At 38.1% G+C, this 14,197-nt stretch overlaps 2 protein-coding genes across 2 annotated transcripts; both read left to right on the top strand.

The window, feature by feature from the left end:
- Positions 1–3,757: 3,757 nt before the first annotated feature.
- On the top strand, positions 3,758–7,279 carry LOC128473892 (olfactory receptor 6N1-like). Its single transcript, XM_053456115.1, has 2 exons — positions 3,758–3,778; positions 6,323–7,279. The coding sequence occupies exons 1-2, from the start codon at positions 3,758–3,760 to the stop codon at positions 7,277–7,279; spliced, it is 978 nt and encodes a 325-aa protein (XP_053312090.1).
- Positions 7,280–9,408: 2,129 nt separating this feature from the next.
- Positions 9,409–13,907, top strand: LOC128473891 (olfactory receptor 6N1-like). The gene is made up of 2 exons (XM_053456114.1): positions 9,409–9,426; positions 12,954–13,907. The coding sequence occupies exons 1-2, from the start codon at positions 9,409–9,411 to the stop codon at positions 13,905–13,907; spliced, it is 972 nt and encodes a 323-aa protein (XP_053312089.1).
- Positions 13,908–14,197: the final 290 nt, after the last annotated feature.

Below are 14,197 nucleotides of genomic sequence, written 5' to 3'. Positions count from 1 at the left end.
ACGTATTTAAAAACACAAAGACAATGTCTCTTACATCTGCTTGGGGCTGCTCTGGCGTGGGACTATCTGTACACTCTACTAAAAATACAAAGGCCATTTTAGGGGGTCATGGACAACCCTATTTCATTTATTTTTAGTTTCCTTTTTTCATTTGAAATGCTTAGCGCCCACCCAGCTTCAGTAATCTGAACAGCGCTGCTACGGCGGAGTTAGCAATAGTAAATTTACAGTTGGATAATTTTCAGTTTTCCGCTGGAAACTTTCATTTTTTTATTTTGCTAACTCACATGCCCTTACATTGTAGTGAACAGACCTCACCTGATGTCCTTTGATTGTAACTCTCAACAGGTTAGTCAAGGTGTAGAGTTGAGAATTCTGGAAAAAGCCTTGAGTTCAAAGTAGCTGCACCAGAACTTTAAATAATGAGTACTAGACTGTTGCCCCCATTTGTTGTTTAGGCTGCTATTAAAGGTTAATTGGGTAAAGGATACATAGAATATGATACATGTTATCACAGAAATTAATTTGGTCTAAAAGTCGTGCCACCTCTTAACTCAGTTGGTGGCTCAGATCTGTGACGATTGACAATATATCGTATTAAAGCCTCATGGTTATTTATATATTTGTGGGCCTTGATGATTAAATATAGTGTTATATATATATATATATATATATATATATATATATAATCATATTGCAAGCAATGGTAACGATGTAGCTCAGAGGCACACCTCTAACCTCCGTATTAATCTGCTTGAGCTTGTGTCTTCAACTACAAAAGCCCTCTTGAGATTAAGTCTTGCAGTATTCAAACCCTGTTGGATTTAGCTGCCTATGTGAAGTCGAGATACAAGCCGCATTCGAAAACTAGGAAAAGAAAATTCAGAATCACCTCGATCAAGCCACAGAAAACGTCAAAAATCAAGCTACGGGTCTACACAAGAGAAGTCAGGAGACTGTCCTAGTGTAACATTTCACCCTTCGCTGGCTGGACTTGTTCAAACTTTGTGTTGCTCCTTTCCCTTTCCAACCACTAGTGGCCACCCTTGTCGTCACTCTGAACCACTCAGACTGATTATCAGGTCCAGCTGCACCTTATTACCTGATTTAGCCAACCTTTATAAACCTGCCCAGCCCTTCAGTCTGGGCCTTGACATTGATGTTATAGGACTGCCTGTTTGGTTCCTGATCTGTTCCTGCATTGCGACCAGCACCCCACAAGTGGACTCCCAAGCTGAGTACCCTGCAAGTGGGCTTCCTGCCATGTGTGCCCCATCGAGAGGGCTTCCTGCCGTGTGTGCCCCATCCAGAGGGCTTCCTGCCGTGTGTGCCCCATCCAGAGGGCTTCTAACCAAGAGACTTACCATCTGTATATGGTTATACAATCCATATTATCATAATCAGTCTGTAGTTCGTTTCTTTCCGCCCGTCAGTAGTATCCCCTGCACCTGGGCTCCTGCCCTAACTGTGTACCCGGTCCGTGACACCTAGGCCTGACCTGAGGCAGTACCCTCAGCCGCCAGCCTGTATGCTGAGCACCGGAATATGATGCTCTATCCTGGTGAGCTGCACTTTAAGGTGGGACAGCACAGCGTCAATGCATTATACTCCCTCCTGACAATTAAAAAGTGTTGATGCAAAAAAAAAAAAAGGAATAATAAATTGCCAATAATCACTAAATTGATGTTTCAGCATCATATTTTAAAACATGTACAAATATTGCATTAAAGGTTAGTTTGTTCTTGCGCAATATTGCAGAATACAATAGAGGATTTCGTATGAGACCTATCTGTCCACTAGATGGGGCTCTCGAACCATCCATACATCTGGCCTTATAAATCACTTTTATATTTCATGCAATTCCTTTGTTAAAATGTTTTTTTTTTTGTTTCTCACAGCAAAACTAATGGAAACAACATTATATACATTCTAACAATATGATAGAGTGCTGTTATGCCACTGACTAGGTTTCATTATTGTACACCTTCTATTTACCAATGTAAAGTGCCAAAAACTATTTACTAAATACTAACTGCACTTAGTACTTACTAGACTTCTGCAAATGGTCCAAAAAAAATAGTGGGATAATTTTTGTTTTTCGTTATTGGTCCATTTGTTTTTGGACAATATATTAACTTTCCCGCGGCTTTGCTTCTTCTTCTGCCTCTTCTTGTTCTCTTGTCATCTTTCTTCACCTGCTTTTTCCACCGGATCGGCTTCAGGTCTCCCGGAACAATGTTGCAAAAGGGCAGAGCCTCCGGGCACACCATCTCCCCAAATTTGAGGAACAGGGAGAGGTTGGAATAATTCCTTAATGACTATATTCCTTGAAATAATAACCTGTGAAAGGTAAATCATAGTCAGCCTGGCAGAGGACAGAGTAGGCTGACATGCAGGGTCGGCACCTTCTGGCCCGGTGGGCAGGTAAAGCCAAGTTGACCCTTTATCCCACTGCGTTCCTGCTTCCCCAGGCCGGTCCAAAATTGTTTGCAATGGACCACACAAACATGGAACATGCAATATCTGAGAAGAAAATACATATGTAAACATGGCTACCTACAAAATGTTCTGGTAATAAACTTAAAGCTCCCAATGTTTGCAAACGTACTTGTGAACTCTCCAGGTTTGACCTGGAGTCTCAGGGTAAAGTACGGCTTCCCTGGGACTCCGGATCATTTTCTTCTTTTGGCAGGCAGTCAAATTGGCATGTGACCACACCCACTTCATGCTTCTTCGCCCGTCCTATTAAAGGTTCTCTGGAGCTGGCCCTGCCCCTCCATGCTTGTCCAGCTCCTCCTATACACAAAGCCACTCCCAAGAAGAGGGAGAGCTGTGGGTAGCCTATCCTTAAAGGTTCCCAGGTATGAGTATAGTTATAGATAATATAAAAGCAAATATATCTAGAATCCTGTAATCCCCTGGCTACTTTACTTGCCTATTCAAAACATTTACAAGGCCTTTGATCGTGAGCCTATTCTTTTGTGAAATGGTTTAGGAAAGTATTGTATTGCTAATTCAGTCATTATTTATGAAACTGGAGCTTCTACCCCACCCCATGGTTGGTGGTATAAGGGTATTAAACGTAGTAAGCAGGGGATCCGGTATCCACTAATCCCCAGCACGTGAAAAGAAGGGAATATATTATATATATTATATATAATATATTATATATCATGTGGGGCAATTACATACACATAGGGCCAGGATAATTATTTATTTTCTATTCAAATCACAGGGTTCTCTAGCATCTGTTCCTCTAAAAGTAAAGTCACCTTGAAGACCAGCTTCTCCACCACATACCTCGTTAGACAATTGTTTCAACTCAGGTCCCTGGACGCAAACCAAAAGAGTTAATTCTGGTCACTTCTGTTTACTGTAAATAAAATCAAACCAAATTTAGCTGTTTTTTTGATTAGCCCCCCAGAGAGACAAGTGTCGTGCTGTGTTATTTTAGTTACAAAAAACATAGACCAACAATATCGCCGTTAATTAAAGGCTCAGATGTCAACAAAGAACCAGAGTCCCATGTAATCATCCCTTCGGGATGTGAAGAAAACATATATTCCGAGAATAAAACCGGATTCTACTATTTGCTCCAAATTTCTGTGTATCAGAAGCTACACAACTTGCCGACACTATATTGTGTATTTACACATTTTCATTACTGTGGTCCAATTATGAGCCGTTAATATATCGCATTTATTGAACTAAGGTATACTAATTGTATCACCCCCAAGATATTCTATTCACAGCTGGAATGGGAGTCTATCTGCAAAAGGTAAGTCTAACCCGAGGATGAGGCCAAGACTCATATAGGTTGTTTTTTGCTTTAGACACCATTAGTGAAATAATTGTCTATCCTAAAAAATCAATTGCCCCCCCTCCCGGTGCTTAGTGAATGGAAACATAACCATTGACCATATGGCTTAATACCTGTCTATCCGTAAAATACGGAAGGATCTCTATATGTACGGCGTGGAGGACGGATGCAAGAGAAATATTTCAATACTGAAAGGGAACTTTATTTCAGAGGAGGAGAAATGTGAGAACAAGTGGGCATTATCTTAAACTAGAGGGTAGTAGATAAGTGGAACAGTCTCCCTGTGGAGGTGGTAGAGGCTGATACAGTGAAGGAATTTAAACACGCATGGGATAAGCATAAAACTATTCTGAAGCTAAGACAAGATCAAGGACTCATCAAGGTTTGAGTCTTTACAGCAGAAAAAAAAAATTGGGGTCAAATGGGTCTGATCTGCTGAAAAATTCTATGTTTTTATGTAAACTGTACTGTAAAAAAAATGTAAAAGACGTCAACATTGCACCCCTGTGTGTCAAAACCAAGATGTACTTTAAAAACAAAATATGAATTATTGGTCTAGAGGTCCTATATGTGATTTCGATCTTCCAGGTTCTAAACAAAAAAATACAAATCTGTGTCAATTTTTAATGTGGAGAGTTTCACAATATATCAATAAGTATTCTTGTATGGTTATATAGTAAAAGTATACGATTGTTCCCTGTTAGCCATGGAAAAAGAGCACAACTGGGGAAAAACATTTGATTACTTAAGTGCGATAGATTGCAAGCTTTCAAGACTATCCAGGTCTCTTTTTCTGAAGACCCAAGATCAAAGTATTGTCTCCCATCTTCCAAGCTTTCCTTTGTTATAACGATTATGTCCTCTTTGCCAAAGCTTTTTTCTTTCACTTTTATTCTCATCTACACAATGACCCCTAATTTATTCCCCATCTCATATATATTTAATTATATTTTTTTACATTTTACTATAATTTTTAAAATGTATTTCACTTTATGCTGCAATGCACTGCTCGCAAAATTATAAAAATCCAAGATTTAGTTTCATTTGCAGCTCGATTTTCGTTTTCTGTTTGAAGCAATGCTATTTTTAAATAGATTTTTTATGAATATATTCACAAAAAGTATTAATTTCCAATTTAAAACGTGTCTAACGTATTTAGAACACTTTAAAGTAGTCGTGTGAAAAATTACACCCTCTTTGAATACCAGGAGATAACACTCATCTGTTCCTTAGTAGCTACAAATTAGGTAAATACAACTTTAGATGAACAACAACACATGAAATATTACACTGTGTCATGATTTATCCAACAACTGTAGAATGATGGACTTTTTTTGGAAATGGCTTATAACCCTTTTCAGATTGATAGGCAGCAACAATCGCTTCTATTAGACAATTTCTGATGTCTTCCCTCCTTGGTAATGTGTTAACACACACCTGAATGCTCCAGATCAGCAAACTGATAACTTATAGAGGTGGCCACCCTTGCTAATGATCAATAAATCAAGGGCATTTGATTAGCAGCACCTGTCTGCTACTTAGCATCTAGATTCCTATGGAAGCAGTAATGGTGTACTTAGTTTTTCAGACATGGCTTCTCCATTTTGGCTTTATTTTTGTTGAATAGATCGTGACAAGGTGTAATGTGTCATGTGAGGTTGTATTTACCTAGTTTTTAGATTTGATAAGGAACAGATTGTTATTTTGTCCTGAAATGTAAAACCATAGAATTCAAAGAGGGTGTACATTCTTTTTCACACAACTATGCATGCAAACCATTTTTTCCCCATTACATTATTGTTATGGCATGAATGTTTTATTTTGTGTTAAAGAATTAGTTATTTGCTACATTGCTGAATATATATCTTGACATTTATCATCTAAGGACTTTTGAGGCCTTAAAAGGTTGTGTAACTATTAAATGACTATATCTCACTGTGTGTGCCTTTTACAGCAAAAGGAGTCACAAACACCTTTTGACTACCTACTATCGACCCGAGATCCATTTTGTATACTAAAACAATCAATTTTATTTTGATGGCTCCACAAACCATATCATATTCCATACTGTTATATCCTGATATGCCAGCATCTTGATTTAACTTAAATGGTATACATTGTATATTTTTTGTAACTCTAAACACAGTGTTTCCAGTGGGTCGAAAGTGTTTTCCACCGGTTACTAAATTTAACATTTTTTTTGTACTGAATCTACGATTAGGTCATACTGTTCAATGTTCAAACATTTCCTAGAAATGATTTAATCATGCCAAATTTTGCAATACTCATAAATTACCCCCCCCAAAAAAAACCAGGCACGCATAGACTGTTGCCATAGAAACATGAAAATAGTATCTTTTGCCTAGGCAGAGCAGCACATACTGTATAGACTACCAAAGTGGGGTTTTTTTTGTTTTTTTTTTATAGAGATTTCTTAATATTTGAAAAGGATTATTAAAATTATTCAGTAATAATCACTGGACTTCTGTATGTTTCATTCAGGTGACCGGACAATACACCGATCATGGGAACTCTTCCAGTCGTCCCCTAGGCCCTGTGACGGAGTTCATCATTTTTGGATTCCCAAGCCTTCAGAGATACCCTATGTCTCTCTTCTTCCTCTTTCTTCTTATATATCTTTTCTCAGTCACAGGAAATGGAATTATTTTCACTCTGGTCGTCCTGGATTCCCGGTTACAAACTCCAATGTATTTCTTCGTCAGCAACTTATCTTTTTTGGACTTGAGCTACACATCGGTTACTGTGCCTAAAATGTTGGCCAAGTTCTCGATGAACTTGGACACCATTTCCTACGCCGGCTGCTTCATCCAAATGTATGTTTTTCTTTCTTTAGCCGCTGCTGAATGTCTTCTCCTCTGCGTTATGGCTTACGATCGCTATTTAGCCATATGCTCCCCTCTTCATTATTCTACTGTCATGACCTACAGGTTGTGTCTACTCTTGTCTGCTGCAGCATGGTTTGGTGGGTTCATGACCCCAGTGACATTGTTAATTTTGGCTTTGAGGCTGCCTTTTTGCGGGCCAAATATTATCCTCCATTATTACTGTGACCACCCTCCTTTGCTGCAGTTGGCCTGTACGGACACGTCCTTCAACGTAGCAGTCGGTTCTTCTATTGGCGCTTTCATACTTTTGATAAGCTTTACTTTCATCGTGGTCTCCTACGTCAAAATTATATTGGCCATCCTCAAAATAGCTTCCCATGACGGGCGCAAAAAAACATTCTCCACGTGTGCCTCCCATTTTGCGGTAGTGAACTTGTTTTACCTGCCGCTGATCTTCATGTACGTACGGCCAAAGGCCTCCTACGCTTCAGATGTGGACTCCCTGGTAGCCATGCTCTACACAGTATTAACACCCATGATGAATCCGATCATATACAGTCTGAGGAATAAAGATATTAAGCAGAGTTTTAGGAAGAAGCTTCAGTTTAAATAACGTCAACAGCTAGGCCTACTTCAGCTTGTGGAACGCTAAACCTCAAGTTCTTAAAATAAAAAGCTTTCCGGAATTCTATGATTTACAATGTGAGTTTTTTATAGGATAATGATCGGAGAAAACCTAGAATCATACATTATTTAAATACTTGAGGAATAACGAAACATAGATCTTTAATCACTGACATGGGTAAAAATCCAAGTAAAAGAGAAACCGATGAACACATTGACTGTTGTAGCTAAATATGTTACACAAGTTAGGCAAAGACACAATGATCAAAATTAAATATATATATATAATTAATCATTTTTGCCAAACACAACTTCTGCCATCCAAGGAGTCTACGAAACAGGGAGATTCATATAGGGGAATACCCTCCATGAAAAGTTAAAGCAACCACTGTAAGAATAGAGGGCTTTACTCTAAATTATTGGATGAGAATGTGTGTGTGTATATATATATATATACACACAGATACATACATACACACACACATATACACAGATACATATATAGACACACATATACATAGATACATACACACACATATACATACTTACACGCATATTTACGTACACACATGTGCAGCCAGGCCCTGCCATCTGACATCACATCGTACATACCGGATGTGCCGAGAATAGTAGCGTCCACCCGCTTGTACCCGCTGTCAGCTAAATTGATGTCATCAGGAAGTGACCCGGCTTAACGTGCGACCACCACCAGCTATCTACTCTTGCTTTTCAATTACTGTCATTTTTTTGAGATGTTTGGCTTTTTAACCCAGGGAAGCTAAAATTTGAAGCAAAATATGGCCCCAATGGTATGTCAATCAATACTTAATATTTAACAAGAGGCTGTCTGAACCAACCAACAGCTATCAGCAACTTAACAGCAGACGAGAGATACAATGTTTTTTTTTGTTTTTTTGTATTGTTTATTTTTACCCATAACCCCAATTACATAAGTTTATCTCGTGGACCAAACAAACAAAATTAAGAATTAGGTAAGAGCACACAGGGAATTGTGCTCTACATGAAAGTGATTATTTTTGTTATTTATTAATACATACATACTTGCTTTATCTCCTCTTTGATCCTCTTTACAGAATATTTACAATTTTAGAAAATGTCACGGACGTGATTTGATTAGCATTTAATACCGTTACAAAAATAAAAAATAAAATGGATTCAAACTTTACACTGATGTTGTCAATTATTTAATCTCCATGATTTTAGCAAAACATTCTATTTAGCAATTTTTGCTAACTGTTCGCCCATTATTTATTTTGTCTTTACCTCCCTTATTTAATCTCATCTTTCAATTTATGCCACCATTTTTTTTTTAGAACGTTCTCATTTCACAAGTCTCTCCCCTTACAACTACCTCATTGTCTATACCCGGGAGCATCCAGGCTCCGCTGACATCAAAGGGTGGACCTGCTGCCACTGATGAAAGGGGGGCGGGGCTTGCATTAACATTTTTAGATGAAGAAGGGGAAATACACCACTCCTGCGGCCTGGACATTTTGTTATTATTATCATCTTTTATATAGCGCCAACAGTTTACACAGCGCTTAATACAATACATAAATTCAAGGGGTATGACAAGACGAGAATTGACAGCCTAAGACAAACCGATACATTAGGTGGAGAGAGCCCTGCCCGCAAGCTTACAATCTTGAGGGAATGGGGGTGACAAACATAAGGCACAGAGAAAGGGTGAGAGGTAGTTTGGGGGGTATCAGTGACGGGTGAGAGGTAGTGTGATGGTTGTATCAATGACAAGGAAGTTCTGGCAGCTAAGATGGTGGTGGCTTCTCTGAAGAAGTGGGTTTTGAAATGTTTCTTGAATGTCGGGAGGGAGGGTGAATCCTGAAGGTTCGTTGGGAGTAGATTCCAGAGATATGGGGCAGCTCGAGTGAAATCTTGTAGATGGGAAGAGGTGATAAGTGAGGAGGAGAGCCTTAGCCCATGGCCATTTGCTTATGAGGGCAGAAATGTATGGAGGACCAGCGTTATGGAGGGCCTTATATGTTAGTACCACGATTTGAAATTGAATTCTAAAGCTAATTGGGCGCAGTGATTCTGAGTCCTTCTGTGGCCTTTCATGGAGAAAACTGCAGAGGGATCATGGATCACTTCTTGCAGGTATGACTCTATTGTCCACACCATACATGGGAATTCTTAACGTTTAGCTAATTATCAGGCCTTGCTATGAAGAGTTGTCTCTCCCTATTTCCAAGCCAGCCTCTGTCTACTCACCACCCATTTTTCTGTCTAATGGGAGCAGCTTTGCTACAGCTCAACTCAACTGTCTGTTACAAGGGGCAAGAAAGAAAGTGCCCTGAGGGACCAGCCCTATAAGGTTTCTAGTAGGTGCCATCTACATTCGGCTCTTTAGTGAGGATGATCTTCGCCAAGCAGAGGTGATGTTAGCTAGAAGATGGCTTCATCCAGAATGTTGAGTAGAATAAGAACCATTCCGTCCAACTAGTCTGCCCATTATTAAGAGGATATGATAGTTAGTGTCTCTGAAGAGGTGCAACTGAGTGTCTGAGGTTAGAATAAATAGGCAAGAGTCTGGTGGAATGAGGTGGGGAGTTCAAGTAGAGCATAAATCCCTAATACGCAAGACGGGAAGAAGTGATAATAGTTGTGGACAGGGCAAAGAGCAGTTTGGAGAGTACTTGGATAAAATGCATGCTTCATTAACTAAAGACTGGTGTATAGGTAAAGTACACCTTTAGCTTTACATAGACACAAACGGAGCTCCAAACTTTATGAGTTGGGTAAAAGGGAAAAGACTAATCCATCCGAATACTTATTTTTAGTCCACATTCCATAAATCTAATATTTTTTCCCTTATACCATTTGGAATGAATGAATTTCTTAATGTTCATATAAACATTTCAAAAAACATTTGTTTATGACACTGAAAAGAATGTATGTTTATTTATGTTACTTTTATTTGAGCTGTGGGGATTGAAACATGTCTGGATAATTTTCAGGTTTTTTCCTAGAAAGTGTTTTTGTTATTCTGTTTGTCCTATTATCATATGGAACACAATTAAAAACAAGGCTCAGATGTCTAAATAAAAACCAACAATCTTTCTAATTAACATCTTGGGAATCAAGAAATGTATTAAATACCCTTCTGATTTTAAAAAATAGCAGAGGACGTACACATTGTAGACCACATGAAACCTAACTATGTGTCTGTCTGTCATCTAAATGCCTAACGATTAAATACTTTAACTTTTTTTATTATTTGTGGATGAATTGTTAGAATATATTATTTAATTTCACATTTTCTTTTGATTTAACTGCACTGTCCTTGGCTATGGGAGTTCTCTTACATAAGGTAAGTCTCGTACAGCAGAGGAATTTATAGGATTGTTTCATTTGATAGCACTGATGGAACTGCAGTCATACTATTTGTCAGTTAAACCACGAAAAAAGGGTGAAAAGAGAGGAAAGGGAGAAAAGGGAGAAAAAGAAGAAAGGGGATGAAAAAGGATGAAAGGGATGAAAGGGGATGAAAGAGATGAAAAAGCAGAAAAGGGATGAAAGAGATGAAAAGGTCCCTGGTCTCATCTTTCCAGAGCAATATTTTAGAAGGCATTGTACTTGAGCTAAAATTTGAAACCAGCTAAATTACAGGGTGTACTACAATTAAGCTGTTTAGCAGTTTTGATACATCCTGACGTATATAGTTTATTATAAAACAAAAATAAAATATATAAAAAAATATATATATATAACATGACATTTAAATATGTAATTCCTTGAAAAAAAAATGTTGTGTACCTATTTAATGTTAAACCGAGTACATTTTATACTCGACAAGTATACAAGTGTGAAAAACATTTAAGGAAAATGAATTCTTCTAGTTGTAAACACAAGAACTTATAGTGAATGTAAACAGGAAAAAGATGAAATGTTGACAAAGTTAACATTTACTATTAATTTCCACAAATTTGTTAACAAGTTATCAAAATGATGAACTGTTAATGATTCCTCGCTAGGGAGGGCGATGGAAGGAAATTTGCAGTTTTAATTTGTTTTATTTTATTGTGCTGAAAAAGAGTTTATCTAAACCCGAGTAATGTATAGTTTACCCCAGTTTAGTGAATTAAACCCATTAGTGGAGTTTTAAGAAAAAAGTTAGAAAACCAACAAAATTAGTTTCTAGTCCTTCTCTTTGGAAGCCCAAACGCGACAAGTTTCCTGAACGACACATTTGCCGCTGAGTTAATTGGTTACATTAAATTAGAGAGATTTTAAAATATAGTGAGGTTTTTTTTCCCCATCGAAAATGTGGTTGGACGCTGTTGGACTCGCTAAAATATTTCTTGCATGGTAACACTTTTAAAACTAAAATAATATATATAAAATATATATACACACACACATACATAAACTGGGCATTTTGGGGGCTTGTTTGTTAGTATGTCCCAAAAATAACTAATTTCTAAATGTTTAATCAGCTACTATGTATTAAAAACATTTTTTTTCCTAGCACAATTTATATAACCTTTTAAAAGAAAAAATAAGAAAATAATCTGATTAATATTAAACATGCACAATGATTTTAAGAAAATTCAGATAATTTATATATTTTATATATTAAAAGATCAATTTAATATGTGATACATATTTAAGTGAAGTTTGTGATTAATAAAACACTGAAATTCTACACCAAGAGACATGAAAAATCTGGATACCCAGGGAGATCAAGGTTTCCTTACGGAGAATTCAAGCCTGAATTTAAAGTTAAACGTAGCTTGAAGTATAGATGAGCGACACAATGCCAGTCAAGTCCAGTGTTGTTCCAACTGCACTCCTTCTCTCGCTACATTTTGGAAACATTGCACACAGGATAGTATCTTTGTGCCCCAGCCATTACCAATCACATACACTATGTGGACAAAAGTATTGGGACACCTGACCATTATACCAACAGGGACTTTGATGACATCACATTCTAAATACATAGACATTAATATGAAGTTGGTCCCCCTTTGCAGCTATAATGGCTTCCACTCTTCTGGGAAGGTTTTCCACGAGATTTTGCGGAGTTTCTGTGGGAATTTTTGCCCGTTCATCCAGTAGAGCGTTTGAGGTCAGGCACTGATGTTGGACGAGACGCCCGGCTCGCAATCTCTGTTCCAGTTCATCCCAAAGATGTTCGATGGGGTTGAAGTTAGGGCTCTGTGCAGCCGGCCAAGTTCTTCTACACCAAACTCATCCAACCATGTCTATGTATTAAGAATGCAATGTCCTGTTCCTGTTAGTGTTCCTGTTGGTGTGATGGCCAGGTCTCCCATTATAGGTGTCCATATAGTGTATTTCCTTAGCCGCCATTCTCTATGCTGAGCGCCAGGATATGATGTCACTGCAGTTTAAAGATGCACAGTACTAAGTAAGTGCGCTATGGAGGCTGTACCAGCTCAGCACAGTGCTCCATAGTGTAAATGGGATGGTAACGAGGGAGGCTTGTGCTTTGCTCGTCTAATTCAACCTTCTCATTCTCTAGTCGTAAACGAATGCATTTCAAACCACTTCTGTCATTTAGCAATTTCTAGAAAAAAGTCCAATCCCGTTTCATAGTCATATTGGTATAGTATATTTTTATGATGTAATATATATACGTACTGTTCTGTATTCATGTACAGGTAAATCAAGAGTATGTTGGCGATGTTAACGTGACAAGACTTCCTGATAACGTTGTACGAGAGTTCATTATATTTGGATTTCCCAGTCTTCAAAGATTTCCCCTTCTGCTCTTCTGCCTGTTTCTAACAATTTACCTTTTCACGTTAACCGGCAATGGAATCATATTCATCCTCATTATCATGGACCGAGGATTACAGACCCCCATGTACTTCTTTGTCAGCAACCTATCCATCCTAGACATGAGTTATACCTCGGTTACCATACCCAAGATGTTGGCCAAATTCTCCATGGGCCTTGATGTCATATCCTTTAATGAATGTTTCTTACAGATGTATTTCTTTATCTCTTTTGCCGCGGTAGAATGCCTTCTTCTCTCTGTGATGGCCTACGATAGGTATTTAGCTATCTGCTCCCCACTTCATTATCCCATTATAATGACCCAGCAGCTATACGTCTCTCTGTCGGCTGTGGCGTGGGTCGGGGGATTTTCTTGTCCCATAACAGTGTTAATTTTAGCCTTGAGACTGCCATTTTGTGGACCAAACGTGATCCACCACTACTACTGCGATCATCCACCATTGCTCCAGTTGGCTTGTACGGACACCTCATTCAACGTCATTGTAGGTTCCTCATTCAGTGCCATCGTACTCTCAATATGCTTCACTATGGTTGTCGTATCGTACATTAAGATCATTAGGGCCGTTCTCAGAATAGCTTCCACTAACGGGCGCAAGAAAACATTTTCAACGTGTGCTTCTCACTTTGCTGTGGTGAACATATTTTTCCTACCTCTGATCTTCATGTACATTCGACCGACCCCATCGTACTCTTCAGATGTGGACTCCCTGGTAGCCATGCTGTACACGGTATTAACACCTATGATGAACCCTATCATATACAGCCTGAGAAACAAAGATATCAAAGATGCACTTACCAAGAAAATAAAACATTAAATAAAACTCCACATATTAATAAAAAGTTTTTAAATGAAGACAACTGGGCATGTCAACTTCAACTGTGAACAATTTGATCAGCATGGAACTGGCCCGGGACGTAACATGAATTAGATATTAGTTTAGATTGCTGGAATTTACATTTAATTACTGATTTTAATGATGTTCTCTAAATACAGGATTTTTTTTTATTATTTAAAAAAAGGCTATAGTCAAGCTCCCAGTTTATGGATTTTTTATGGTTTTTTTTTTTAAAACAAATGTAGATTAAGAACAGAAATTTTATGTTT

This window comes from Spea bombifrons, chromosome 2 (assembly GCF_027358695.1).
Source record: "Spea bombifrons isolate aSpeBom1 chromosome 2, aSpeBom1.2.pri, whole genome shotgun sequence".
NCBI lineage: Eukaryota > Metazoa > Chordata > Amphibia > Anura > Pelobatidae > Spea > Spea bombifrons.
This window is presented reverse-complemented; position numbering and strand designations above follow the sequence as displayed.

Coding starts and splice junctions, on each gene's coding strand:
- LOC128473892 (XM_053456115.1), top strand. CDS start 3,758: ATGGGAGTCTATCTGCAAAAG. Junction 3,779..6,322: donor TGGGAGTCTATCTGCAAAAG/GTAAGTCTAACC, acceptor TGTTTCATTCAG/GTGACCGGACAATACACCGA.